The sequence below is a fragment of the Scyliorhinus torazame genome, chromosome 10 (genome assembly GCF_047496885.1).
Source record: "Scyliorhinus torazame isolate Kashiwa2021f chromosome 10, sScyTor2.1, whole genome shotgun sequence".
NCBI lineage: Eukaryota > Metazoa > Chordata > Chondrichthyes > Carcharhiniformes > Scyliorhinidae > Scyliorhinus > Scyliorhinus torazame.
In genome coordinates, this window is record NC_092716.1 from 119,230,708 (window position 1) to 119,256,890 (window position 26,183).

General features: G+C 45.6%; 1 protein-coding gene across 3 annotated transcripts in view; it reads left to right on the forward strand.

Annotated features, from left to right (window-relative positions):
- dnaaf1 (dynein axonemal assembly factor 1) overlaps positions 1-26,183 on the forward strand; it is a 281,897-nt gene that overhangs the window by 73,341 nt on the left and 182,373 nt on the right. For 2 of the 3 annotated variants that reach the window (XM_072518667.1, XM_072518668.1), the window contains 5 exons: positions 9,600-9,673; positions 11,337-11,508; positions 16,163-16,236; positions 17,280-17,460; positions 22,479-22,552. In XM_072518667.1, coding sequence (XP_072374768.1) covers positions 9,600-9,673; positions 11,337-11,508; positions 16,163-16,236; positions 17,280-17,460; positions 22,479-22,552 — 575 coding nt within the window. The remainder of the gene's footprint in view (positions 1-9,599; positions 9,674-11,336; positions 11,509-16,162; positions 16,237-17,279; positions 17,461-22,478; positions 22,553-26,183) is intronic. The other variant, XM_072518669.1, reaches the window with a different exon arrangement.

Here is a 26,183-nt window from a genome sequence, read left to right on the forward strand (position 1 = left end):
ATACAGCGCAGTACAGGCCCTTCGGCCCACGATGTTGCACCGAAACAAAAGCCATCTAACCTACACTATGCCATTATCATCCATATGTTTATCCAATAAACTTTTAAATGCCCTCAATGTTGGCGAGTTCACTACTGTAGCAGGTAGGGCATTCCACGGCCTCACTACTCTTTGCGTAAAGAACCTACCTCTGACCTCTGTCCTATATCTATTACCCCTCAGTTTAAAGTTATGTCCCCTCGTGCCAGCCATATCCATCCGCGGGAGAAGGCTCTCACTGTCCACCCTATCCAACCCCCTGATCATTTTGTATGCCTCTATTAAGTCTCCTCTTAACCTTCTTCTCTCCAACGAAAACAACCTCAAGTCCGTCAGCCTTTCCTCATAAAATTTTCCCTCCATACCAGGCAACATCCTGGTAAATCTCCTCTGCACCCGCCCCAAAGCCTCCACGTCCTTCCTATAATGCGGTGACCAGAACTGTACGCAATACTCCAAATGCGGCCGTACCAGAGTTCTGTACAGCTGCAACATGACCTCCCGACTCCGGAACTCAATCCCTCTACCAATAAAGGCCAACACTCCTTAGGCCTTCTTCACAACCCTATCAACCTGGGTGGCAACTTTCAGGGATCTATGTACATGGACACCTAGATCCCTCTGCTCATCCACACTTTCAAGAACTTTACCATTAGCCAAATATTCCGCATTCCTGTTATTCCTTCCAAAGTGAATCACCTCACACTTCTCTACATTAAACTCCATTTGCCACCTCTCAGCCCAGCTCTGCAGCTTATCTATATCCCTCTGTAACCTGCTACATCCTTCCACACTATCGACAACACCACCGACTTTAGTATCGTCTGCAAATTTACTCACCCACCCTTCTGCGCCTTCCTCTAGGTCATTGATAAAAATGACAAACAGCAACGGCCCCAGAACAGATCCTTGTGGTACTCCACTTGTGACTGTACTCCATTCTGAACATTTCCCATCAACCACCACCCTCTGTCTTCTTTCAGCTAGCCAATTTCTGATCCACATCTCTAAATCACCCTCAATCCCCAGCCTCCGTATTTTTTGCAATAGCCTACCGTGGGGAACCTTATCAAACGCTTTGCTGAAATCCATATACACCACATCAACTGCTCTACCCTCGTCTACCTGTTCAGTCACCTTCTCAAAGAACTCAATAAGGTTTGTGAGGCATGACCTACCCTTCACAAAGCCATGCTGACTATCCCTGATCATATTATTCCTATCTAGATGATTATAAATCTTGTCCCTTATAATCCCCTCCAAGACTTTACCCACTACAGACGTGAGGCTCACCGGTCTATAGTTGCCGGGGTTGTCTCTGCTCCCCTTTTTGAACAAAGGGACCACATTTGCTGTCCTCCAGTCCTCTGGCACTATTCCTGTAGCCAATGATGACATAAAAATCAAAGCCAAAGGTCCAGCAATCTCTTCCCTGGCCTCCCATAGAATCCTAGGATAAATCCCATCAGGTCCCGGGGACTTATCTATTTTCAGCCTGTCCAGAATTGCCAACACCTCTTCCCTACGTACCTCAATGCCATCTATTCTATTAGCCTGGGGCTCAGCATTCTCCTCCACAACATTATCTTTTTCCTGAGTGAATACTGACGAAAAATATTCATTTAGTATCTCGCCTATCTCTTCAGACTCCACACACAATTTCCCATCCCTGTCCTTGACTGGTCCTACTCTTTCCCTAGTCATTCGCTTATTCCTGACATACCTATAGAAAGCTTTTGGGTTTTCCTTGATCCTTCCTGCCAAATACTTCTCATGTCCCCTCCTTGCTCGTCTTAGCTCTCTCTTTAGATCCTTTCTCGCTACCTTGTAACTATCCATCGCCCCAACCGAAACTTCACACTTCATCTTCACATAGGCCTCCTTCTTCCTCTTAACAAGAGATTCCACTTCCTTGGTAAACCACGGTTCCCTCGCTCGACGCCTTCCTCCCTGTCTGACCGGTACATACTTATCAAGAACACGCAGTAGCTGATCCTTGAACAAGCCCCACTTATCCAGTGTGCCCAACACTTGCAGCCTACTTCTCCACCTTATCCCCCCCAAGTCACGTCTAATGGCATCATAATTGCCCTTCCCCCAGCTATAACTCTTGCCCTGCGGTGTATACTTATCCCTTTCCATCATTAACGTAAACGTCACCGAATTGTGGTCACTGTCCCCAAAGTGCTCTCCTACCTCCAAATCCAACACCTGGCCTGGTTCATTACCCAAAACCAAATCCAACGTGGCCTCGCCTCTTGTTGGCCTGTCAACATATTGTTTCAGGAAACCCTCCTGCACACACTGTACAAAAAACGACCCATCTATTGTACTCGAACTATATATTTTCCAGTCAATATTTGGAAAGTTAAAGTCTCCCATAATAACTACCCTGTTACTTTCGCTCATATCCAGAATCATCTTCGCCATCCTTTCCTCTACATCCCTAGAACTATTAGAACATAGAACATAGAACAATACAGCGCAGTACAGGCCCTTCGGCCCACGATGTTGCACCGAAACAAAAGCCATCTAACCTACACTATGCCATTATCATCCATATGTTTATCCAATAAACTTTTAAATGCCCTCAATGTTGGCGAGTTCACTACTGTAGCAGGTAGGGCATTCCACGGCCTCACTACTCTTTGCGTAAAGAACCTACCTCTGACCTCTGTCCTATATCTATTACCCCTCAGTTTAAAGTTATGTCCCCTCGTGCCAGCCATATCCATCCGCGGGAGAAGGCTCTCACTGTCCACCCTATCCAACCCCCTGATCATTTTGTATGCCTCTATTAAGTCTCCTCTTAGCCTTCTTCTCTCCAACGAAAACAACCTCAAGTCCGTCAGCCTTTCCTCATAAGATTTTCCCTCCATACCAGGCAACATCCTGGTAAATCTCCTCTGCACCCGCTCCAAAGCCTCCACGTCCTTCCTATAATGCGGTGACCAGAACTGTACGCAATACTCCAAATGCGGCCGGACCAGAGTTCTGTACAGCTGCAACATGACCTCTCGACTCCGGAACTCAATCCCTCTACCAATAAAGGCCAACACTCCATAGGCCTTCTTCACAACCCTATCAACCTGGGTGGCAACTTTCAGGGATCTATGTACATGGACACCTAGATCCCTCTGCTCAGCCACACTTTCAAGAACTTTACCATTAGCCAAATATTCCGCATTCCTGTTATTCCTTCCAAAGTGAATCACCTCACACTTCTCTACATTAAACTCCATTTGCCACCTCTCAGCCCAGCTCTGCAGCTTATCTATATCCCTCTGTAACCTGCTACATCCTTCCACACTATCGACAACACCACCGACTTTAGTATCATCTGCAAATTTACTCACCCACCCTTCTGTGCCTTCCTCTAGGTCATTGATAAAAATGACAAACAGCAACGGCCCCAGAACAGATCCTTGTGGTACTCCACTTGTGACTGTACTCCATTCTGAACATTTCCCATCAACCACCACCCTCTGTCTTCTTTCAGCTAGCCAATTTCTGATCCACATCTCTAAATCGCCCTCAATCCCCAGCCTCCGTATTTTTTGCAATAGCCTACCGTGGGGAACCTTATCAAACGCTTTGCTGAAATCCATATACACCACATCAACTGCTCTACCCTCGTCTACCTGTTCAGTCACCTTCTCAAAGAACTCAATAAGGTTTGTGAGGCATGACCTACCCTTCACAAAGCCATGCTGACTATCCCTGATCATATCATTCCTATCTAGATGATTATAAATCTTGTCCCTTATAATCCCCTCCAAGACTTTACCCACTACAGACGTGAGGCTCACCGGTCTATAGTTGCCGGGGTTGTCTCTGCTCCCCTTTTTGAACAAAGGGACCACATTTGCTGTCCTCCAGTCCTCTGGCACTATTCCTGTAGCCAATGATGACATAAAAATCAAAGCCAAAGGTCCAGCAATCTCTTCCCTGGCCTCCCATAGAATCCTAGGATAAATCCCATCAGGTCCCGGGGACTTATCTATTTTCAGCCTGTCCAGAATTGCCAACACCTCTTCCCTACGTACCTCAATGCCATCTATTCTATTAGCCTGGGACTCAGCATTCTCCTCCACAACATTATCTTTTTCCTGAGGGAATACTGACGAAAAATATTCATTTAGTATCTCGCCTATCTCTTCAGTCTCCACACACAATTTCCCATCCCTGTCCTTGACTGGTCCTACTCTTTCCCTAGTCATTCGCTTATTCCTGACATACCTATAGAAAGCTTTCGGGTTTTCCTTGATCCTTCCTGCCAAATACTTCTCATGTCCCCTCCTTGCTCGTCTTAGCTCTCTCTTTAGATCCTTCCTCGCTACCTTGTAACTATCCATCGCCCCAACCGAAACTTCACACTTCATCTTCACATAGGCCTCCTTCTTCCTCTTAACAAGAGATTCCACTTCCCTGGTAAACCACGGTTCCCTCGCTCGACGCCTTCCTCCCTGTCTGACCGGTACATACTTATCAAGAACACGCAGTAGCTGATCCTTGAACAAGCCCCACTTATCCAGTGTGCCCAACACTTGCAGCCTACTTCTCCACCTTATCCCCCCCAAGTCACGTCTAATGGCATCATAATTGCCCTTCCCCCAGCTATAACTCTTGCCCTGCGGTGTATACTTATCCCTTTCCATCATTAACGTAAACGTCACCGAATTGTGGTCACTGTCCCCAAAGTGCTCTCCTACCTCCAAATCCAACACCTGGCCTGGTTCATTACCCAAAACCAAATCCAACGTGGCCTCGCCTCTTGTTGGCCTGTCAACATATTGTTTCAGGAAACCCTCCTGCACACACTGTACAAAAAACGACCCATCTATTGTACTCGAACTATATATTTTCCAGTCAATATTTGGAAAGTTAAAGTCTCCCATAATAACTACCCTGTTACTTTCGCTCATATCCAGAATCATCTTCGCCATCCTTTCCTCTACATCCCTAGAACTATTAGGAGGCCTATAAAAAACTCCCAACAGGGTGACCTCTCCTTTCCTGTTTCTAACTTCAGCCAATACTACCTCGGAAGAGTCCCCATCTAGCATCCTCTCCGCCACCGTAATACTGCTCTTGACTAGCAGCGCCACACCTCCCCCTCTTTTGCCTCCTTCTCTGAGCTTACTAAAACACCTAAACCCCGGAACCTGCAACATCCATTCCTGTCCCTGCTCTATCCATGTCTCCGAAATGGCCACAACATCGAAGTCCCAGGTACCAACCCACGCTGCCAGTTCCCCTACCATGTTTCGTATACTCCTGGCATTGAAGTAGACACACTTCAAACCACCTACCTGAACGCTGGCCCCCTCCTGCGACGTCAAATCTGTGCTCCTGACCTCTATACTCTCATTCTCCCTTACCCTAAAACTACAATCCAGGTTCCCATGCCCCTGCTGCATTAGTTTAAACCCCCCCAAAGAACACTAACAAATCTCCCCCCCAGGATATTTGTGCCCCTCAGGTTCAGATGTAGACCATCCTGTCTGTAGAGGTCCCACCTTCCCCAGAAAGAGCCCCAGTTATCCAAAAATCTGAAACCCTCCCGCCTGCACCATCCCTGTAGCCACGTGTTTAAATGCTCTCTCTCCCTATTCCTCATCTCACTATCACGTGGCACGGGCAACAACCCAGAGATAACAACTCTGTTTGTTCTAGTTCTGAGCTTCCATCCTAGCTCCCTGAAAGCCTGCCTGACATCCTTGTCCCCTTTCCTACCTATGTCGTTGGTGCCAATGTGGACCACGACTTGGGGCTGCTCCCCCTCCCCCCTAAGGACCCGGAAAACACGATCCGAGACATCACGTACCCTTGCACCTGGGAGGCAACATACCAAACGTGAGTCTCTCACGCTCCCACAAAATCTCCTATCTGTGCCCCTGACTATAGAGTCCCCAATTACTAATGCTCTGCTCCTCTCCCCCCTTCCCTTCTGAGCAACAGGGACAGACTCCGTGCCAGAGGCCCGTACCCCATGGCTTACCCCTGGTAAGTCGTCCCCCCCACAAGTATCCAAAGCGGTATACTTGTTTCTCAGGGGAACGACCGCAGGGGATCCCTGCACTGACGGTTTTTTCCCAGTCCCTCTTACAGTTACCCACCTATCTCCAATCTTTGGTGTAACTAATTCCCTGAAGCTGCTATCTATGACCCCTTCTGCCTCCCGAATGATCCGAAGTTCTTCCAACTCCAGCTCCAGTTCCCTAACTCGGTCTTGGAGGAGCTGGAGATGGCAGCACTTCCTGCAGGTAAAATCAGCAGGGACACTAACTGCATCCCTCACCTCAAACATCCTGCAGGAGGAACATTGTACTCCCTTCCCTGCCATTCCTCTAACTTTCTACCAAGATCTGGCTAACAACTAAATTAAATTTTTATAAAAAATAATAATAATATAATAAAAATATGGTACTTACCTCAGACCAATGGGTTTTATTATTAGGTTAGAGGAGGAGGGTGGGTGGGAGACACTACACGTGTAGTGTCTCGGGTTTCCTCTCCACCAGAATTTATTGGTGAGGGTCTTCCCAGACGTCCGCGGGTCGACTTCCTGATCCCGCCTAAAAAACTAATTTAAAGAAAAGAGAAAAAGTCTCAGCTCCTGCTGAAACTGACTCACCACTCACCAGCTGCTCTCACGCCGCCGAAATCGACTGGCCTGCCCCTGCAAAGAGAAGTGCTTTTAAAGGTTGACTTACCTCCCAGCACCCTCCTTCCGCAATGCTCCCGCTGAAACTGACTAACCAGCTGCTCTCACGCCACCGAAATCGACTGGCCTGCCCCTGCAAAGAGAAGTGCTTTTAAAGGTTGACTTACCTCCCAGCACCCTCCTTCCGCAATGCTCCCGCTGAAACTGACTAACCAGCTGCTCTCACGCCACCGAAATCGACTGGCCTGCCCCTGCAAAGAGAAGTGCTTTTAAAGGTTGACTTACCTCCCAGCACCCTCCTTCCGCAATGCTCCCGCTGAAACTGACTAACCAGCTGCTCTCACGCCACCGAAATCGACTGGCCTGCCCCTGCAAAGAGAAGTGCTTTTAAAGGTTGACTTACCTCCCAGCACCCTCCTTCCGCAATGCTCCCGCTGAAACTGACTAACCAGCTGCTCTCACGCCACCGAAATCGACTGGCCTGCCCCTGCAAAGAGAAGTGCTTTTAAAGGTTGACTTACCTCCCAGCACCCTCCTTCCGCAATGCTCCCGCTGAAACTGACTAACCAGCTGCTCTCACGCCACCAAAATCGAAATTAGGAGGGTGCTGGGAGGTAAGTCAACCTTTAAAAGCACTTCTCTTTGCAGGGGCAGGCCAGTCGATTTCGGTGGCGTGAGAGCAGCTGGTTAGTCAGTTTCAGCGGGAGCATTGCGGAAGGAGGGTGCTGGGAGGTAAGTCAACCTTTAAAAGCACTTCTCTTTGCAGGGGCAGGCCAGTCGATTTCGGTGGCGTGAGAGCAGCTGGTTAGTCAGTTTCAGCGGGAGCATTGCGGAAGGAGGGTGCTGGGAGGTAAGTCAACCTTTAAAAGCACTTCTCTTTGCAGGGGCATAGACATATGCCCCTGCAATTAGGAGGCCTATAAAAAACTCCCAACAGGGTGACCTCTCCTTTCCTGTTTCTAACTTCAGCCAATACTACCTCGGAAGAGTCCCCATCTAGCATCCTCTCCGCCACCGTAATACTGCTCTTGACTAGCAGCGCCACACCTCCCCCTCTTTTGCCTCCTTCTCTGAGCTTACTAAAACACCTAAACCCCGGAACCTGCAACATCCATTCCTGTCCCTGCTCTATCCATGTCTCCGAAATGGCCACAACATCGAAGTCCCAGGTACCAACCCACGCTGCCAGTTCCCCTACCATGTTTCGTATACTCCTGGCATTGAAGTAGACACACTTCAAACCACCTACCTGAACGCTGGCCCCCTCCTGCGACGTCAAATCTGTGCTCCTGACCTCTATACTCTCATTCTCCCTTACCCTAAAACTACAATCCAGGTTCCCATGCCCCTGCTGCATTAGTTTAAACCCCCCCAAAGAACACTAACAAATCTCCCCCCCAGGATATTTGTGCCCCTCAGGTTCAGATGTAGACCATCCTGTCTGTAGAGGTCCCACCTTCCCCAGAAAGAGCCCCAGTTATCCAAAAATCTGAAACCCTCCCGCCTGCACCATCCCTGTAGCCACGTGTTTAAATGCTCTCTTTCCCTATTCCTCATCTCACTATCACGTGGCACGGGCAACAACCCAGAGATAACAACTCTGTTTGTTCTAGTTCTGAGCTTCCATCCTAGCTCCCTGAAAGCCTGCCTGACATCCTTGTCCCCTTTCCTACCTATGTCGTTGGTGCCAATGTGGACCACGACTTGGGGCTGCTCCCCCTCCCCCCTAAGGACCCGGAAAACACGATCCGAGACATCACGTACCCTTGCAACATACCAAACGTGAGTCTCTCACGCTCCCACAAAATCTCCTATCTGTGCCCCTGACTATAGAGTCCCCAATTACTAATGCTCTGCTCCTCTCCCCCCTTCCCTTCTGAGCAACAGGGACAGACTCCGTGCCAGAGGCCCGTACCCCATGGCTTACCCCTGGTAAGTCGTCCCCCCCACAAGTATCCAAAGCGGTATACTTGTTTCTCAGGGGAACGACCGCAGGGGATCCCTGCACTGACTGTTTTTTCCCAGTCCCTCTTACAGTTACCCACCTATCTCCAATCTTTGGTGTAACTAATTCCCTGAAGCTGCTATCTATGACCCCTTCTGCCTCCCGAATGATCCGAAGTTCTTCCAACTCCAGCTCCAGTTCCCTAACTCGGTCTTGGAGGAGCTGGAGATGGCAGCACTTCCTGCAGGTAAAATCAGCAGGGACACTAACTGCATCCCTCACCTCAAACATCCTGCAGGAGGAACATTGCACTCCCTTCCCTGCCATTCCTCTAACTTTCTACCAAGATCTGGCTAACAACTAAATTAAATTTTTATAAAAAATAATAATAATATAATAAAAATATGGTACTTACCTCAGACCAAAGGGTTTTATTATTAGGTTAGAGGAGGAGGGCGGGTGGGAGTTTCGCGGCGTCGTGAACCTCGACGGCGTTCACGACTGCGCGGCCACTTCGGCATGGGAGTGGAGAATCGCGCCCAGAGAGTCCCTGAGAGATATGGGCAATACGGGGCAGGTGATACATGTGCAGAACTTAGCAAGGATTTTGGATGTTGAGTTTTGGATGAGTTCAGGAACGTGGATAATTGAGTTTGAGGGACTAATGTAAGGATATTCGATAAGTCAAGGCTTGAGTTGATGAAGGAATTGATCAGGGTTTCAGGGCGAGATTAGTTCACACAGGCTATGAAAGTGTTTTTGCTCAGTGCTGTTGGTGTCATTAATCAACCAAAAGGCCAAACAGGAATGGGAAGCCCTGTAAAGTGTTTTGAGATTAGCATCACTGGTTAACTTTAGTTCAGAGATATTCGGCTGTCAATAATGAAGAGGAAACAGAGTTTATAATGAAATGTTTTAATATTTTGTTTATTATTGTTTAAATCACAGTTCAGTTATTCCAGCAGTCACCTTGCCATCAATGGGAGATGGGGAAGTGCAGACAGATACTGAGGATAACCAGGGTGAGTAAGAGGCCTTAAACAGTGACCGTTGCATTTAAGCGGCTGCCTCACAGCAGCTTGTGTACAGATGCCTTCCGTTAACACCATCTTTCACTGCATTAATTTCAATGAAACAACCCTGATGTGGGCAGACATTCCCAATAACACTCCATTATAGAACAAAGAACATTATTACAGCGCAGTACAGGCCCTTCGGCCCTCGATGTTGTGCCGACCTGTGAAACCACTCTAAAGCCCATCTACACTATTCCCTTATTGTCCATATGTCTATCCAATGACCATTTGAATGTCCTTAGTGTTGGCGAGTCCACTACTGTTGCAGGCAGGGAATTCCACGCCCTTACTACTCTCTGAGTAAAGAACCTACCTCTGACATCTGTCTTATATCTATCTCCCCTCAATTTAAAGGTATGTCCCCTCGTGCTAGACATCACCATCCGAGGAAAAAGGCTCTCACTGTCCACCCTATCCAATCCTCTGATAATCTTGTATGCCTCAATTAAGTCACCTCTTAACCTTCTTCTCTCTAACGAAAACAGCCTCAAGTCCCTCAGCCTTTCCTCATAAGATCTTCCCTCCATACCAGGCAACATTCTGGTAAATCTCCTCTGCACCCTTTCCAATGCTTCCACATCCTTCCTATAATGCGTCGACCAGAATTGCACGCAATACTCCAAATGCGGCCGCACCAGAGTTTTGTACAGCTGCAACATGACCTCATGGCTCCTAAACTCAATCCCTCTACCAATAAAAGCTAACACACCGTATTATATACATTATATACCCACTCTTTCTACAACCTTGATTGTGTGTGCGATGTGAGCTTCGGCTCTTGTGAGTTTCTGAAGAAATGGGAAACATTTTCTGTGAAAACAGCTCGGAACATGTATTGTGAATTGATAGACGGCAGCTACAGAACACATTCCAACATTGTGGCACTGCACCAACAGGCAATATTCCTATCAAGCTGCAGAACAACAAATACTAAAACCTCATCTGTAACTAATAAATGACCCAAAAACGTGCACAATCCCATTCTCCTATAACCCACTCCCTACGCAGGAAAACATACCAATATACCTGATAAAACCCAAAATACCACTCTAATTTATCACACTCCCTTCCCAGGAATATATCATACAACCTATTACAATAACTCTGGAACATTTTCCATTACCCTGAACAACAACATTCCCTAATATATCCCACTCCCATCATTTTAATTCTGTGTGATAGATGTCATATTTATTACTGTAATGCTCTTTGATATGCCTAACACTCTTGGTAGAAGACACAGACAGGGCCCAACGCTACCTTGGAAAAGCTCCATGATAAACACCACACCTCTCTCTCATGCTCTCTCATGCACCTGCTCCGTTTTGTGCTTGCTGATATAGTCCAATTTTATCTCTGTAATACTTACTGAGGTATCCCCACCTGTCTCATTAATGTCAGTAATACTTCCAAATAAAATCTACATGGCTCTCAGTATCACTGGATGATAACCCACATCCCTTTCAGTGAAACACTATTACCTCTCACAACCTTTTCAGCATTACTCTCACTGCCCATCCCATTTCATTCACATGCCAGCATACGTGTTGGGAGGGAGTGATTTCACAAAACCTAATTTTCTGTATTTCTTGTGCTAATGCACCTACAGCAACTGAGCAGCCCTCCTTCAGTGAAGAAAGTGAGCCTGTGAGACGTGAAGGAGAAAGTAAACTGCAGAGAAGTGAGCAACTGCCTGATCAGGAAGGAGCTGAAAGCGTGGAGATAAATGAACACAATTCAACAAAACATGAGGAACAAACCAAGAAGGACTCAGGGTTCAGGTGGGGCGATTGTTATGTTAAACCCGAGTTACTATTGTCTTTGTTCCAACAATATCCTGTCATGAGGAGGGACGAGAATATCCTTTAACTTTAGAAACCTTATTTATTATTCTTCTTGAGATCTCTTTTCAGTTATTTTCTATTGTCACAGACTTGCATTCTTTTTGCATTTAATGGATTTCTGCATTTCCCAGGTGTAGGTTACTGTTCCTCTTTAAGTTATGAGTGGTGAGGAGCGCTATAGTGTTATTAGTGTGGTGGATACTTGCAGGGGATTAATCAAGGCTGAGAGGAGGCCTTGGCTTGAATTCTGAACTGGAAACAGAGGGCGCGATTCTCCACTCCCACGCCGGTTGGGAGAATCGCCTGGGCCGCCAAAATTAGTGGGTGTACCTTTAAGAAATGGGTATTTATCAAATAGCTGTAGTGGGTGTACCTTTAAGAAATGGGTGTTTGTCAAATAGTTGCAGTGATGTCAGAGTGTGGGTGGAGCTGGACTGTCTGCTTTACTTTTGCTTTGGGCTGGCAGCTACAGGGTGTGTTTGGTTTCGTTTTGCAGTTTGGGAGCTGCATCTAGCAAAACCAGGTATAATTCTGATTTATTTCTGCATGAATGGAATGTCTTCAAGTCATTTGCTAATTTAACAGTGATAACTGCTGTCAGTAGAGAATTTAAACCTGGTGTCTGTGTTGAAGAGGGTATTTGTCTTATGGATGTTGCAAGGAAAGATTAAGGGTTACTTATAGAATATTGTATCTGTGGGGATTATTGGTGTTGTTAGTTGTTAAGATGTGTGTTTAAAAATGTTAACTGGATTCATAGAATAAACATTGCTTTTGTTTAAAAATACTCTTTGATCTCTGTTATAAGAACATAAGAACTAGGAACAGAAGTAGGCCATCTGGCCCCTCAAGCCTGCTCCGCCATTTAATGAAATCATGGCTGATCTTTGTGGACTCAGCTCCACTCTCCAGCCCGTACACCATATCCCCGAATCCCTTTATTCTTTAGAAAGGTATCTATCTTTTTCTTAAAAACGTTTAAAGAAGGAGCCTCAACTGCTTCACTGGGCAAGGAATTCCAGAGATTCACAACCCTTTGGGTGAAGAAGTTCCTCCTAAACTCGGTCTTAAATCTACTTCCCCTTATTTTGAGGCTATGCCCCCTAATTCTGCTTTCCCCGACCAGTGGAAACAACCTGCCCGCATCTATCCTATCTATTCCCTTCATAATTTTATATGTTTCAATAAGATCCCCCCGCATCCTTCTAAACTCCAATGAGTACAGTCCCAGTCTACTCAACCTCTCGTCATAATCTAATCCCCTCAAATCTGGGACCAACCTGGTGAATCTCCTCTGCACTCCCTCCAGTGCCAATATGTCCTTTCTCAGGTAAGGAGACCAAAACTGAACACAATACTCCAGATGTGGCCTCACCAACACCCTATACAATTGCAGCATAACCTCCCTAGTCTTGAACTCCATCCCTCTAGCAATGAAAGACAAAACTCGATTAGCCTTCTTAATCACCTGTTGCACCAGCACATCCAGGTCCCTCTGCACAGCAGCATGTTTTAACATCTTACCGTTTAAATAATAATCCATTCTGCTGTTATTCCTCCCAAAATGGATAGCCTCACACTTGGCAACATTGAATTCCATCTGCCAGACCCTAGCCCATTCACCTAACCTATCCAAATCCTTCTGCAGACTTCTGATATTCTCTGCACTTTTTGCTTTACCACTCATCTTAGTGCCGTCTGCAAACTTTGACACATTGCACTTGGTCCCCAACTCCAAATCATCTATGTAAATTGTGAACAACTGCGGGCCCAACACTGATCCTTAAGGGACCCCACTAGTTACAGGTTGCCAACCATAGAAACACCCATTTATCCCCACTCTCTGCTTTCTGTTAGTTAGCCAATCCTCTACACATGCTACCACTTTACCCTCAATGCCATGCATCTTTAGATTATGCAGCAACCTTTTGTGTGGCACCTTGTCAAAAGCTTTCTGGAAATCCAGATATACCACACCCTTATCCACGTTATCTACTGCACTGGTAACGTCCTCAAAAACTTCTACCAAATTAGTCAGACACGACCTACCCTTTGTGAACACATGCTGCGTCTGCCCAATGGGACAATTTCCCTCCAGGTGCCCCGCTATTTCCTCCTTAATGATAGATTCCAGCATTCTCCCTACAACCAAAGTTTCCCTAGCCATCTCTTTTAACACTCTGGGATGCACCCATCAGGGCCAGGAGACTTGTCTACCTTTAGCCCCATTAGCTTGCCCAATACTGCCTCCTTAATGATTACAATCATCTCAAGGTCCTCACCTATCATATCTTTATTTCCATCAGTCACTGGCATGTTATTTGTGTCTTCCACTGTGAATACTGACCCAAAAAACCTGCTCAGCTCCTCAGCCATTTCCCCGTCTCCTATTATTAAATCTCCCTTCTCATCTTCCAAAAGACCAATATTCACCTTAGCCACTCTTTTTTGCATCACACCTGTAAAGTGGGGCCCCTTGTGCTCCCCATAACCAAAATCTATTTAAAGTTGTGGGTCAGGTGAACTCCATGATACACTTTGGGGTTCTCGAAACCCTGGCCCATAACACTACCCTTTAACTTCAAAAACCTTGTTGATTATTCTTCTTGAGATTTATTTTCAGTTAATTTCTATTGTCATAGACTTGCATTCTTTTTGCATTTAACGTATTCCTGCATTTCCCATGGGGAGGTTACTGTTCCTCTTTAAGGTATGAGTGGTGAGGAGCGCTATTATTAGTGTGATGGCTACTTGCAGTTTATTCGAGGCTGGGTGGAGGCCTTGGTGTGAATTTTGAACTGGAGACGGAGAGCGCCCGAGGGACACTGGCAACGAAGTGATCGGGGCAGGTGATACGTATGCAGAACTTAGCAAGGATGTTGGATGTAGAGTTTTGGATGAGTTCATGAATGTGGATAATTGAGTTTGAGGGACTACTGTAAGGATATTCGATAAGTCAAGCCTTCAGTTGATGAAGGAATTGGTCAGGGTTTCAATAACAGAAAGGGGAGGTGGGAACAGGGCGATATTAATTCACACTGGCTATGAAAGTGTTTTGCTCAGTGCTGTTGGTGTCATGTTAATCAACCAAAAAGGCTGAACAGGAATGGGAAGATCTGTAAAAGTGTTTTGAGATTAACATCACTGGTTAACTTTAGTTCAGAGACATTAGAATCATAGAATTTACAGTGCAGAAGGAAGCCATTCGGCACATCGACTCTGCACCGGCCCTTACAAAGAGCACCCACGTATCTACCCTATCTCCGTAACCCAGTAACCCCCACTTAACCTTTTTTGGACACTAAGGGCAATTTATCATGTCCAATCCACCTATCCTGCACATCTTTGGACTGTGGGAGGAAAGCAGAGCACCCAGAGGAAACCCACGCACACACGGGGAGAATGTGCAGACTCCGCACAGACAGTGACCCAAGCCGGAATCGAACCTGGGACCCTGGAGCTGTGAAGCAATTGTGCTATCCACAATGCTACCGTGCTGCCCAAAAAGATCACTGTTGTTTTCTGGGAAGGTACAAACTCTCCCCGTCCGTGAATTGAACCCCGGTCTCCCGCGTGACAAGCGGGGATACTAACCACTAAACCAAAGTGGAACTGCCTTCTTTCTATATTGTCTATGTCCGAATGCTTAGTGTCGCCAGATATCGAAGGATACCACCACAAGTTTTAACCGGCTATCGATCCAAGAGCCAAACACCAGTTAGTTAGTTCAAGGTCAAGGGTACTTTATTTACAGACAATCAGTCATGCAACATAAACACCACTAGTTAACTACACCTATCACTAAGACAACCTGTACTTAACTTCGGGCACCCTTTTCAGGTCAGGAAACAGTGGCCGCTGTTCAATTCAGGATCTGTTGGGTTCGAAGGGGTAACTGCTGCTCAGCGGGGCACGTCCTTCTGGTAGTGGGCGTTGAACTTGAGCTTGCTTCTGGTGTTGCTGCAGTTGGCAATGGCCGTGACCGGGGTACCAAGGCCAAAAGAGAGCGAGCATATGGCAAACTCTTCCTTTATACTAGGGGGACATTCGCGCTCTTTTGGGCGGTCCTTCGATTTGGGCCTTACTAATTGGGTGATCCCTGATCACTCCGTTCGATTCCTTAGCCAATAAGTGGGCGGGAATTTGGATGGCTGGGCGTGTCCCAAGCGGTCATTGACCCCGTTGTTTGTGTTTCCCTTGGACAGGGAGTGGCGCCGAAATGTCTGGGACTGTCCCGGTTGCTGGAGTACCAGTTGGGAAGATGGGCCATTAGCTGCTAATCGGCCTGATTAACATGCTAATTGGACGGAGTTTCGATGCCGTCTGGACTTTGCTGACAAATATGCATTTCAGGCTCTGAGCCTGCCTGACTCTTGGCTTGTCCATTTTACCCATTAGTCTTTGCGAGTTGCTCTGTACTTAGTTGCAAGTGGCCATCCCAGATGGCTACAGACCCTGGAGCTGTGAAGCAACTGTGCTAACCATTATCCTACTGTGCTGCCCAGCATATTAGGCTGTCAGTGATGAAGAGGAACGACAGAGTTTATAATGAAATGTTTTAATATTTTGTTTATTATTGTTTAAATCACAGCTCAGTTATTACCGCAGTCACTTTGTCGGCAAAGGGAGATGGGGAAGTGCAGACAGAAACTGAGGATCACCAGGGTGAGTAAGAGGCCTTAAAAAGTGATAGTCAGACCGTTGCATTTAAGCAACTGCTACACAGCCGCTTGTGTACAGAGCCTTTCGTTAACACCATCTTTCACTGCATTAATTTCAATGAAACAACCCTGATGTGGGCAGGCATTCCTAAAAGACACTCCAGTATATACCCACTCTTTCTTTAACCTCGACTGTGTGTGTAGTTTGGGCCTCAGCTCTTGTGATTTTCTGAGCAAAAGGAAAATATTTTCTCTGAAAACTGCTGGGAACATGTATTGTGAACTGATTGACTGCGGCTACAGAAAACATTCCAACCTTGCAGTATTGGACCAACCTGCAATATCCCTATCAAGCTGCAGAACAACAAATACTGTGATAACCTCATCTGTAACTAATGCATGACCGAAAATCATGCACAATCCCGTTCTCGTATATCCTATTCCCAATGCAGGAGACCATACCAATATACCTGATAAAACCCAAAATACCACTCTAACTTCCTTCCCAGGAATATATCACACAACCTATTACAATTACTCTGGAACATTTTCCATAACCCTGTATAATAACGTTCTCTAATATATCGCACTCCCATCATTTTAATTCTGTGTGATAGATGTCATATTTATTACTATAATGTTCTTTGACACTACTCGGGCATATCTCACAGATAGGGCCCAAGGCTACCTTGGTAAAGCTCCATATAAACGCCACACCTCTCTCTCATGCTCTCTGATACACCCGCTCCGATTTGTGCTTGGTGATATAGTCCAATTTTGCCTCAGTAATACTTAACTGAGGTATCCCCACCTGTTTCATTAATGTCAGTAAAGCTTCCTAATAAAATCTACGTGGCGCGCAGTACCACTGGATGATAGCCCACATCCCTTTCAGTAAAACACGCTCTCATTGACATTATTACCCCTCACACCCTTTTCAGCATTACTCTCATTGCCCATCCCATTTCATTCACATGCCAGCATATGTTTTGAGTTGGGTGCGAGCGATTTCACAAAACCTAATTTTCTGTATTTCTTGGGCTAAAGCACTTTCAGTAACTGAGCAGCCCTCCTTCAGTGAAGAAAGCAAACCTGTGAGAAGTGAAAGAGAAAGTAAACTGCAGAGAGATGAGCGGCTGCCTGATCAGGAAGGAGCTAAAAGCGTGGAGATAAATGAACTTGATTCAACAAAACACAAAGAAGAGACCAAGAAGGGCTTGGGATCCATGTGAGTTTAACCTGAGTCGCTATTATCCTTAACATTTAAGAGTCTTCTGAAGTGGGGGAGGATAACGCTGTTCTTTAACTTCAAAAGCCTTGTTGATTCTTTTGGCCCGTGTTTTTTAATTAATTTGAATCAACTTTGACAAAGGGTCATCTGGACTCGAAATGTTAGCTCTTTTCTCTCCCTACAGATGCTGCCAGACCTGCTGAGATTTTCCAGCATTTTCTTTTTGGTTTCAGATTCCAGCATCCGCAGTAATTAGCTTTTATTTTTTAATTAATTATTGACAGTATCGTTTCCCATATCATAGAATCACCCTTTACTGATGGAAGATTTGGCTCATTATGGTTCTACTTGCTCTTTGAAAAAGATATCGAAAGTGGTCATTTTCCAAAATTCTTTGGACTCTGGAATGGTTCCTGTTGCGACCCTCGACAGGGACAGAGCTGTTTAGCATCCGCTCCCCTCCTACACACCTGAGTATGAACTACTCAGGTGACTAAGGGGCAGAGCTCCCTCCTAATTGGAGGAGCTCCCCACAGAATATAAACCCTGCAGAGGGCAGCAGAGCGGAGCCGTTGATTGGCTGTTGTGGGAAAAATTTGCATCAGTGCATTGCGGTCACTGTATCCAGAAGGTGGTTTGTGGAGGAGCTGTTGTCAACTGACAGTTAAACTCCAAACACTTCTTCAGTGTTTCCCTCCCTACCTCCTCCTCTAACCAAAAAAAAACAGTTACGGTAAGGATCCCAGCTGAGTAAAGATCAAGAGGGAGACTCAAGGGCAGGTAGAAGTAGAAAGAAGTTGAACCGTGATGTCACAGCCAGCAGGTAAGTGATTGGCTAGTGACTGGTAAGTACTTTTTCTTTCCCCTGAGGTGTGTTGATAAGGTAGGGTTTTTCTATTTCTATATTTTTTTTTTAATCGTGTGATTGGTAACAATTTTTCTTTTTTTTTTCCTTTTTCATTTATCTATAATTTGATATTATAGTTGGACTAAGTTAAGATTAAAAATGGCAGGAGATCTCAGAACCGTGTTATGCTCCTCTTGCTCAATGTGGGAGCTCAAGGACGTGGCTGATGTCCCTGCCTCCTTCATGTGCGGGAAGTGTGTCCAGCTGCAGCTCTTGTTAGACCGCATGACGGCTCTGGAGCTGCGGATGGACTCACTTTGGAGCATCTGCGATGCTGAGGAGGTCGTGGATAGCACGTTTAGCGAATTGGTCATACCACAGATTAGGATTGCTGAGGGAGAAAGGGAATGGGTGACCAAAAGGCAGAGAAAAAGCAGGAAGTCAGTGCAGGTGTCCCCTGCGGTCATCTCCCTCCAAAACAGGTATACCGTTTTGGATACTGTTGGGGGAGATGGCTCAGCAGGGGAAGGCAGCAGTAGCCAGGTTCATGGCACCGTGGCTGGCTCTGCTGGACAGAAGGGTGGGAAAAAGTGTAAGGGCTATAGTCACAGGGGATTCAATTGTAAGGGGAGTAAGGTGGTTCTGTGGTCGAAAACGAGACTCCCGAATGGTATGTTGCCTCCCAGGTGCACGGGTCAGGATGTCTCAGATCGGCTGCAGAACATTCTGAAGGGGGAGGGTGAACAGCCAGTTGTTGTGGTGCATATAGGCACCAATGATATAGGTAAAAAACGGGATGAGGTCCTACAAGCAGAATTTAGGGAGTTAGGAGCCAAGTTAAAAAGTCGGACCTCAGAGGTAGTAATCTCAGGATTGCTACCAATGCCATGTGGTAGTCAGAGTAGAAATGAAAGAATAGGCAGGATGAATGCGTGGCTTGAGAGATGGTGCAGGATGGAGGAGTTTCAGATTTTTGGGACTTTGGGACCGGTCCTGAGGGAGGTGGGACTACTACAAATTGGACAGTCTACACCTGGGCCGGACTGGAACCAATGTCCTTGGGGGTGCTTTTGCTAACGCTGTTGGGGAGGGTTTAAACTAATGTTGCAGGGCAATGGGAACCAAATGAGGAGGTTAGTGGACAGTCGGGAGGTAGTAACTAAAGCCTGTAAGGAACTAGATCATGAAGTCAGCGTTACTAAGGGGAAGAGTAGGCAGGGAACAGATGATGAACGCAAAGGCACTGGTGGTCTGAGGTGCATTTGTTATAATGCAAGAAGTGTAGTAGGTAAGGCAGATGAACTTAGGGCTTGCATTAGTACCTGGGAGTATGATGTTATTGCTATTACTGAGACTTGGTTGAGGGAAGGGCATGATTGGCAACTAAATGTCCCAGGATATTGATGCTTCAGGTGGGATAGTGAGGGAGGTAAAAGGGGTGGAGGAGTTGCAATACTGGTCAGAGAGGATATCACAGCTGTGATTAAGGAGGGCACTATGGAGGACTCGAGCAGTGAGGCGATATGGGCAGAGCTCAGAAATAGGAAGGGTGCGGTAACAATGTTGGGGCTGCACTACAGACCTCCCAACAGTGAGCGTGAGATAGAGGTACAAATATGTAAACAGATTATGGAAAGATGTAGGAGCAACAGAGTGGTGGTGATGGGAGATTTTAATGTTCCCAACATTGACTGGGATACACTTAGTGTCAGAGGTCTAGATGGAGCAGAATTTGTAAGGCGCATCCAGGAGGGTTTTCTAGAGCAGTATGTAAATAGTCCAACTCAGGAAGAGGCCATACATGACCTGGTGTTGGGAAATGAGCCCGGCCAGGTGGTTGGAGTTTCAGTCGGGGATTACTTTGGGAATAGGGATCACAATTCCGTAAGTTTTAGAATACTCATTGACAAAAACGAGAGTGGTCCTAAAGGAAGAGTGCTAAATAGGGGGAAGGCCAACTATACCAAAATTCGGCAGGAGCTGGGGAATGTGGAATGGGAGCAGCTGTTTGAAGGTAAATCCACATTTGATATGTGGGAGGCTTTTAAAGAGCGGTTGATTAGAGTGCAGGACAGACATGTCCCTGTGAAAATGAGGGATAGAAATGGCAGGATTAGGGGACCATGGATGACAGGTGAAATTGTGAGACTAGCTAAGAGGAAAAAAGAAGCATACATAAGGTCTAGGCGACTGACGACAGACAAAGCTTTGGAAGAATATCAGGAATGTACGACCAATCTGAAACGAGGAATCAGGAGGGCTAAAAGGGGTCATGAAATATCTTTAGCAAACAGGGTTCAGGAAAATCCCAAAGCCTTTTATTCATATATAAGGAGCAAGAAGGTAACTAGAGAAAGGGTTGGCCCACTCAAGGACAAAGGAGGAAAGTTATGCGTGGAGTCAGAGAAAATGGGTGAGATTCTTAACGAGTACTTTGCATCGGTATTCACCGAGGAGAGGGACATGACTGATGTTGAGGTTAGGGATAGATGTTTGATTACTCTAGGTCAAGTCGGCATAAGGAGGGAGGATGTGTTGGGTATTCTAAAAGGCATTAAGGTGGACAAGTCCCCAGGTCCTGATAGGATCTATCCCAGTTTACTGAGGGAAGTGAGAGAGGAAATAACTGGGCCTTAACAGATATCTTTGCAGCATCCTTGAACACGGGCGAGGTACCGGAGGACTGGAGAATTGCTAATATTGTCCCTTTGTTTAAGAAGGGTAGCAGGGATAATCCAGGGAATTATAGACCTGTGAGCTTGAAGTCAGTGGTAGGCAAACTGTTGGAGAAGATACTGAGGGGTAGGATCTATTCACATTTGGAAGAAAATAGACTTATCAGTGATAGGCAGCATGGTTTTGTGCAGGGAAGGTCATGTCTTACAAACCTAATAGATTTCTTTGAGGAAGTGACAAAGTTCATTGATGAGGAAAGGGCAGTAGATGTCATATCCATGGACTTCAGTAAGGCGTTTGATAATGTTTCCCATGGCAGGTTGATGGAAAAAATGAAGTCGTATGGGGTCCAGGGTGTACTAGCTAGATGAATAAAGAACTGGCTGGGCAACAGGAGACAGAGAGTAGTGGTGGAAAGGTGTGTCTCAAAATGGAGAAAGGTGACTAGTGGTCTTCCACAGGGATCCGTGCTCGGACCACTGTTGTTTGTGATATACATAAATGATCTGGACGAAGGTATAGGTGGTCTGATTAGCAAGTTTGCAGATGATACTAATATTGGTGGAGTTGCAGATAGCGAGGAGGACTGTCAGAGAATACAGCAAAATATAGATAGATTGGAGATTTGGGCAGAGAAATGGTAGATGGAGTTCAATCCAGGCAAATGCGAGGTGATGCATTTTGGAAGATCTAATTCAAGAGCGGACTATACGGTCAATGGAAGAGTCCTGGGGAAAATTGATGTACAGAGTGATCTGGGAGTTCAGCTCCATTGTACCCTGGAGGTGGCAACGCAGGTCGATAGAGTGGTCAAGAAGGCAGACAGCATGCTTGCCTTCATCGGAAGGGGTATTGAGTACAAGAGTCGGCAGTTCATGTTACAGTTGTATAGGACTTTGGTTAGGCCACATTTGGAATACTGCATGCAGTTCTGGTCGCCAGGGGCAACCAGAATTGTGTGTAATATTCCAAGTGCGGCCTCTATTCCAGAAGTAGATTTTCTTTCTGTTTTTTCTCCCAAGGTGGATAGCCTCACATATATTTACATTATATTCCGTCTGCCCTTTCAAAATGGAGGTCAGATGGTTCAGTTTGCTGGATGGTTGGTTTGTGATGTGGAGCGATGCAACAGCATGGGTTCAGTTGCGTACTGGCTGAGATTATTCATGAAGGTTCATGAATTCAACCTTGCTGCTTGCCTGAGGTGTGCTGACCCTCAAGTTAAATCACCACCAGCTCTCAAAGGGGAGAGCAACCTATGGTCCTCGGGGACTATGTGACTTTCAATTCATTTCACTAAGCCCGTTGAAGTTCCCTTGGGGCCTCCTTGTATCCCACCTAGTTTTGTGACATAGATACGTCTGGGAAGACATGTAAAAATGTACTGAGATTAGCAACACTGATTATTCTTAGTTCAGATATTAGACTGTCAGGGATGAACAATTTGTAATAGGATGTTTTAATATGTATTTTGTTGCTCTTTAAATCACAGCTCAGTTATTCCAGCAGTCACTTTGTCACCAGTGGGAGATGAGATAGTACAGCTGGAGATTGAGGATCGGCAGGGTGAGTAAGAAACCTCTAGAAGTGATGGTCACACATTGAGTTTAAGCGGCTGCTACCCGGCAACTTTTGTCGAGGGTACAGATTCCGCCAGTTGACACCATTTCTCACCCAATTATTTCAGTGAAATGACCCTGATGTGGGCAGAACACTGCCAATAGACATTTCATTATTTACCCAGTCTTTCTTTAACTTTCGGTTTTGTGTGTAGTGTGAACATTGGCTCTTCTGGGTTCTGAACAAAACAGAAACATCTCCCACTAATATAGTGTTGCCAAATCTGGAGTATCTACTTTCAGATATTAATCTGAAAGTTATTAATGAGGACATTACTTTCAGAGACGCCAGGTATCAAATGATACCACCACAAGGTTCAAACGGGTATCGATCAAAGACCCAACAACCAGTTAGTTAGTTCAAGTTCAATAATAGTTTATTTACATACAAGATTAACTCACACAGGCAACATAAAAACATTACAAGCTAAATTACACCCAACACTACAACAACCTGTACTTAATTTCAGGCACCCGGCTTTAGGAGAGGAACAAGGCCTTTGTTTGGGTCTGGAGTGGCTGGGTCTGGAGAAGTGACTTCGGTTCTGCTGGGCTCATCCGTTTGGTAGCGGTCGTTGATCTTGAACTTGCTTCTGGTCGTGGGGCTGCAGTTGGCTTCAGGTATAGGCCGGGCCGAAGAGTGCCAGGGCCAAAAGAGATCGAACACATGGCAGTGTCTCTCTTTATTCTGTTTGGGGTTTCGCACTCTTCTCGGCGGTCCTTAGGTTTGAACCCAATCATTCAGCAGGCTTGAATTACTGCCTTCGATTTGAGCCAATAAAGGGGCCGGTGCCTAGATGGCTGGGTATGTCCTGAGCGGTCATTGACCTTGGCTGTTTGGGCTTCCTGGGTGAAGGGAGTGGCGCCAATGTGTCTGGATCTGTATCTGATACCTGAGTACAAGTCTTTTGTCAAGGGGAAATGGGCCATTAGAATGTAAATCGGCTGGGGGTTTTGATAGTGTCTGGTTCTCTAGTGGCAAATATACACTTAAGCTCTGAGTTCGTCTGGATCCTGCATTGGCCATATTTCCCTTGATTCTTTGCAAGTGGCCATATTTCCCTTTGTGAGTGGCCATGTTTCCCTTCATAAGTGGCCATCCCAGATGGCTGCAATAGTGATCATGAATTGGGATTGCCTGATCGTTGAGGAGCAGAAAATCACCAGCCTTACATGCAGCATGTCGAGAACAATAAATACTGTAATAATCCACCTTTGTCTATTAAATGCCCCAACTTCTAACAATATCACTCAATATATCCCATTCTCTTGACAGAAACTCTATTATATATCCCACACCCTCATTGGAATGCTTTCTGATGGGCTGTATATTAAACAAGTTCAGTGTTAGTTAGTGCACTGCTAGAGGCAGCTGCCATTAGGTAATTTGTATGATCCAATAGCCATTACAGAGACACGGTTGCAAAGTGATTTCTGGTTGGACCTGATACTCATGGGTATTTTACATTTTGGAAGGACAGAAAGAAAGCACAAGGAGATTGGGTAGCTCTGTTAATACAGGATGAGATCAGTACATCTTCAGTATATGAGGAGTCACAAATGATGCTGAATATTGAGCAACCATCAGCAAATCTCCTCACTTCTGATCTTATGTTAGAAGGAAGGCTATTGATGAAGCAGCTGAAGATAGTTGGACCCAGCACACTACCCTGAGGAACCCCTGCAATGATGTCCTGGAACTGAGATGATTGACCTTGATTAATAAGGAGGTCAGGGGTTATGGGGGGAAGGCAGGAGAATGGGGATAAGAAAAATATCAGCCATGATTGAATGCGGAGCAGATTCAATGGGCTGAGTGGCCTAATTATGCTCCTATGTCTTATGGTCTTATGGACCTCCAACAACCACAACCATCTACCTTTGTGTTAGGTATGACTCCAACCAGTGGAGGAGCTTCCCCCTGATTCTCGTTGACTCCAGTTTTGCTAGAGCTCCTTGAAGCCATACTCGATCTTGATGTCACTCTCAACTGACCTCTGGAATTCAGCTTTTTTGTTCATGTTTGAACCAAGTTCATAGAATGTATTCAAGACAGTTTCTTGGAGCTCTATATTCTGGAAACCAACCATATGGTAGGCTATTTTAGACCTGGTAATGTGCTATGAGATAGGATTAGTTAAATACTTCATAGTAAAGGATCATCGAGGTAAGAGTGATCATAACATGATGGAATTTCACATTCAATTTGAAGGTGAGAAGTATGGTCTAAAGTCAGGAACTAAAGTCTTAAACTTCAATAAAGGTGATTACACGCATATGAATACTGAGATGTCAGTAGAGAAGCAATAGCAGACAATTATTTATTTGTTTCATTGCTCTCAACAAAAATATATTCTATTGAGAATTCAAGACTCTGAGAAGGATGCACCATCCCCAGCTAATTAAGGAAAACCCAGAAGATTGGAAAAATTTTACAAACCAGCAAAAGACAACAAAAAAATTAGGACGAAATTCCTGTATTAGAGAAGACCAGCAAGAAATATAAAAACAGACAGTCAAAGCTTCTAGAAGTTTAAATAAAGGAAAAGAGTAGCTTTCGAGAGCGTTGGTCCCTTAGAGGATGTGATTGACTAATGAATAATGGGGAACCAGGAAATGACAGTGGCTTTCAACAAGTAATTTGTATCTGTCTTCACAGCAGAAGATGCAAAAGCACCCCAAAATAATAGAAAAGCAAGGATTAAAAAGGAGGTTGGTACTTAAAGCAAACAATCATGATCACTGCAGAAAAAGTACTCGGAGAACGAAAGGGACTAAAAGCTGACAAGTACATCCAGAAGGATGTGGAGGCTTTAGAGAGGGTGCAGAAGAGATTTACCAGAATGTTGCCTGGTATGGAGGGCATTAGCTATGAGGAGCGGTTGAATAAACTCGGTTTGTTCTCACTGGAACGAAGGAGGTTGAGGGGCGACCTGATAGAGGTCTACAAAATTATGAGTGGCATAGACAGAGTGGATAGTCAGAGGCTTTTCCCCGGGGTAGAGGGGTCAATTACTAGGGGGCATAGGTTTAAGGTGAGAGGGGCAAGGTTTAGAGTAGATGTACGAGGCAAGTATTTTACACAGAGGGTAGTGGGTGCCTGGAACTCGCTACCGGAGGAGGTGGTGAAAGCAGGGACGATAGTGACATTTAAGGGGCATCTTGACAAATACATGAATAGGATGGGAATAGAGGGATACGGACCCGAAGTGTAGAAGATTGTAGTTTAGTCAGGCAGCATGGTCGGCATGGGCTTGGAGGGCCGAAGGGCCTGTTCCTGTGCTGTACATTTCTTTGTTCTTTGTACCCTGGAACTGATGACAATGCTCCTAGGATATTAAAAGAAGTGGCTGCAGAGATCATGGATGCATTGGTTATAATCTTTCAAAATGCCCGAATGCTGCTGACTGGAAAACTGCAAATGTAACAACATTATTTAAGAAAGGAGAGTGTCAGAAAGCCCAAAACTATAAGCCATTACATCTGTCATCTGGAAAATGCTAGATCTTTTATGAAGGAAGTAGCAGCAGGACATTTAGAAAAATAAAATCCAATCAAGTAAAATCCACGTTGTTTAT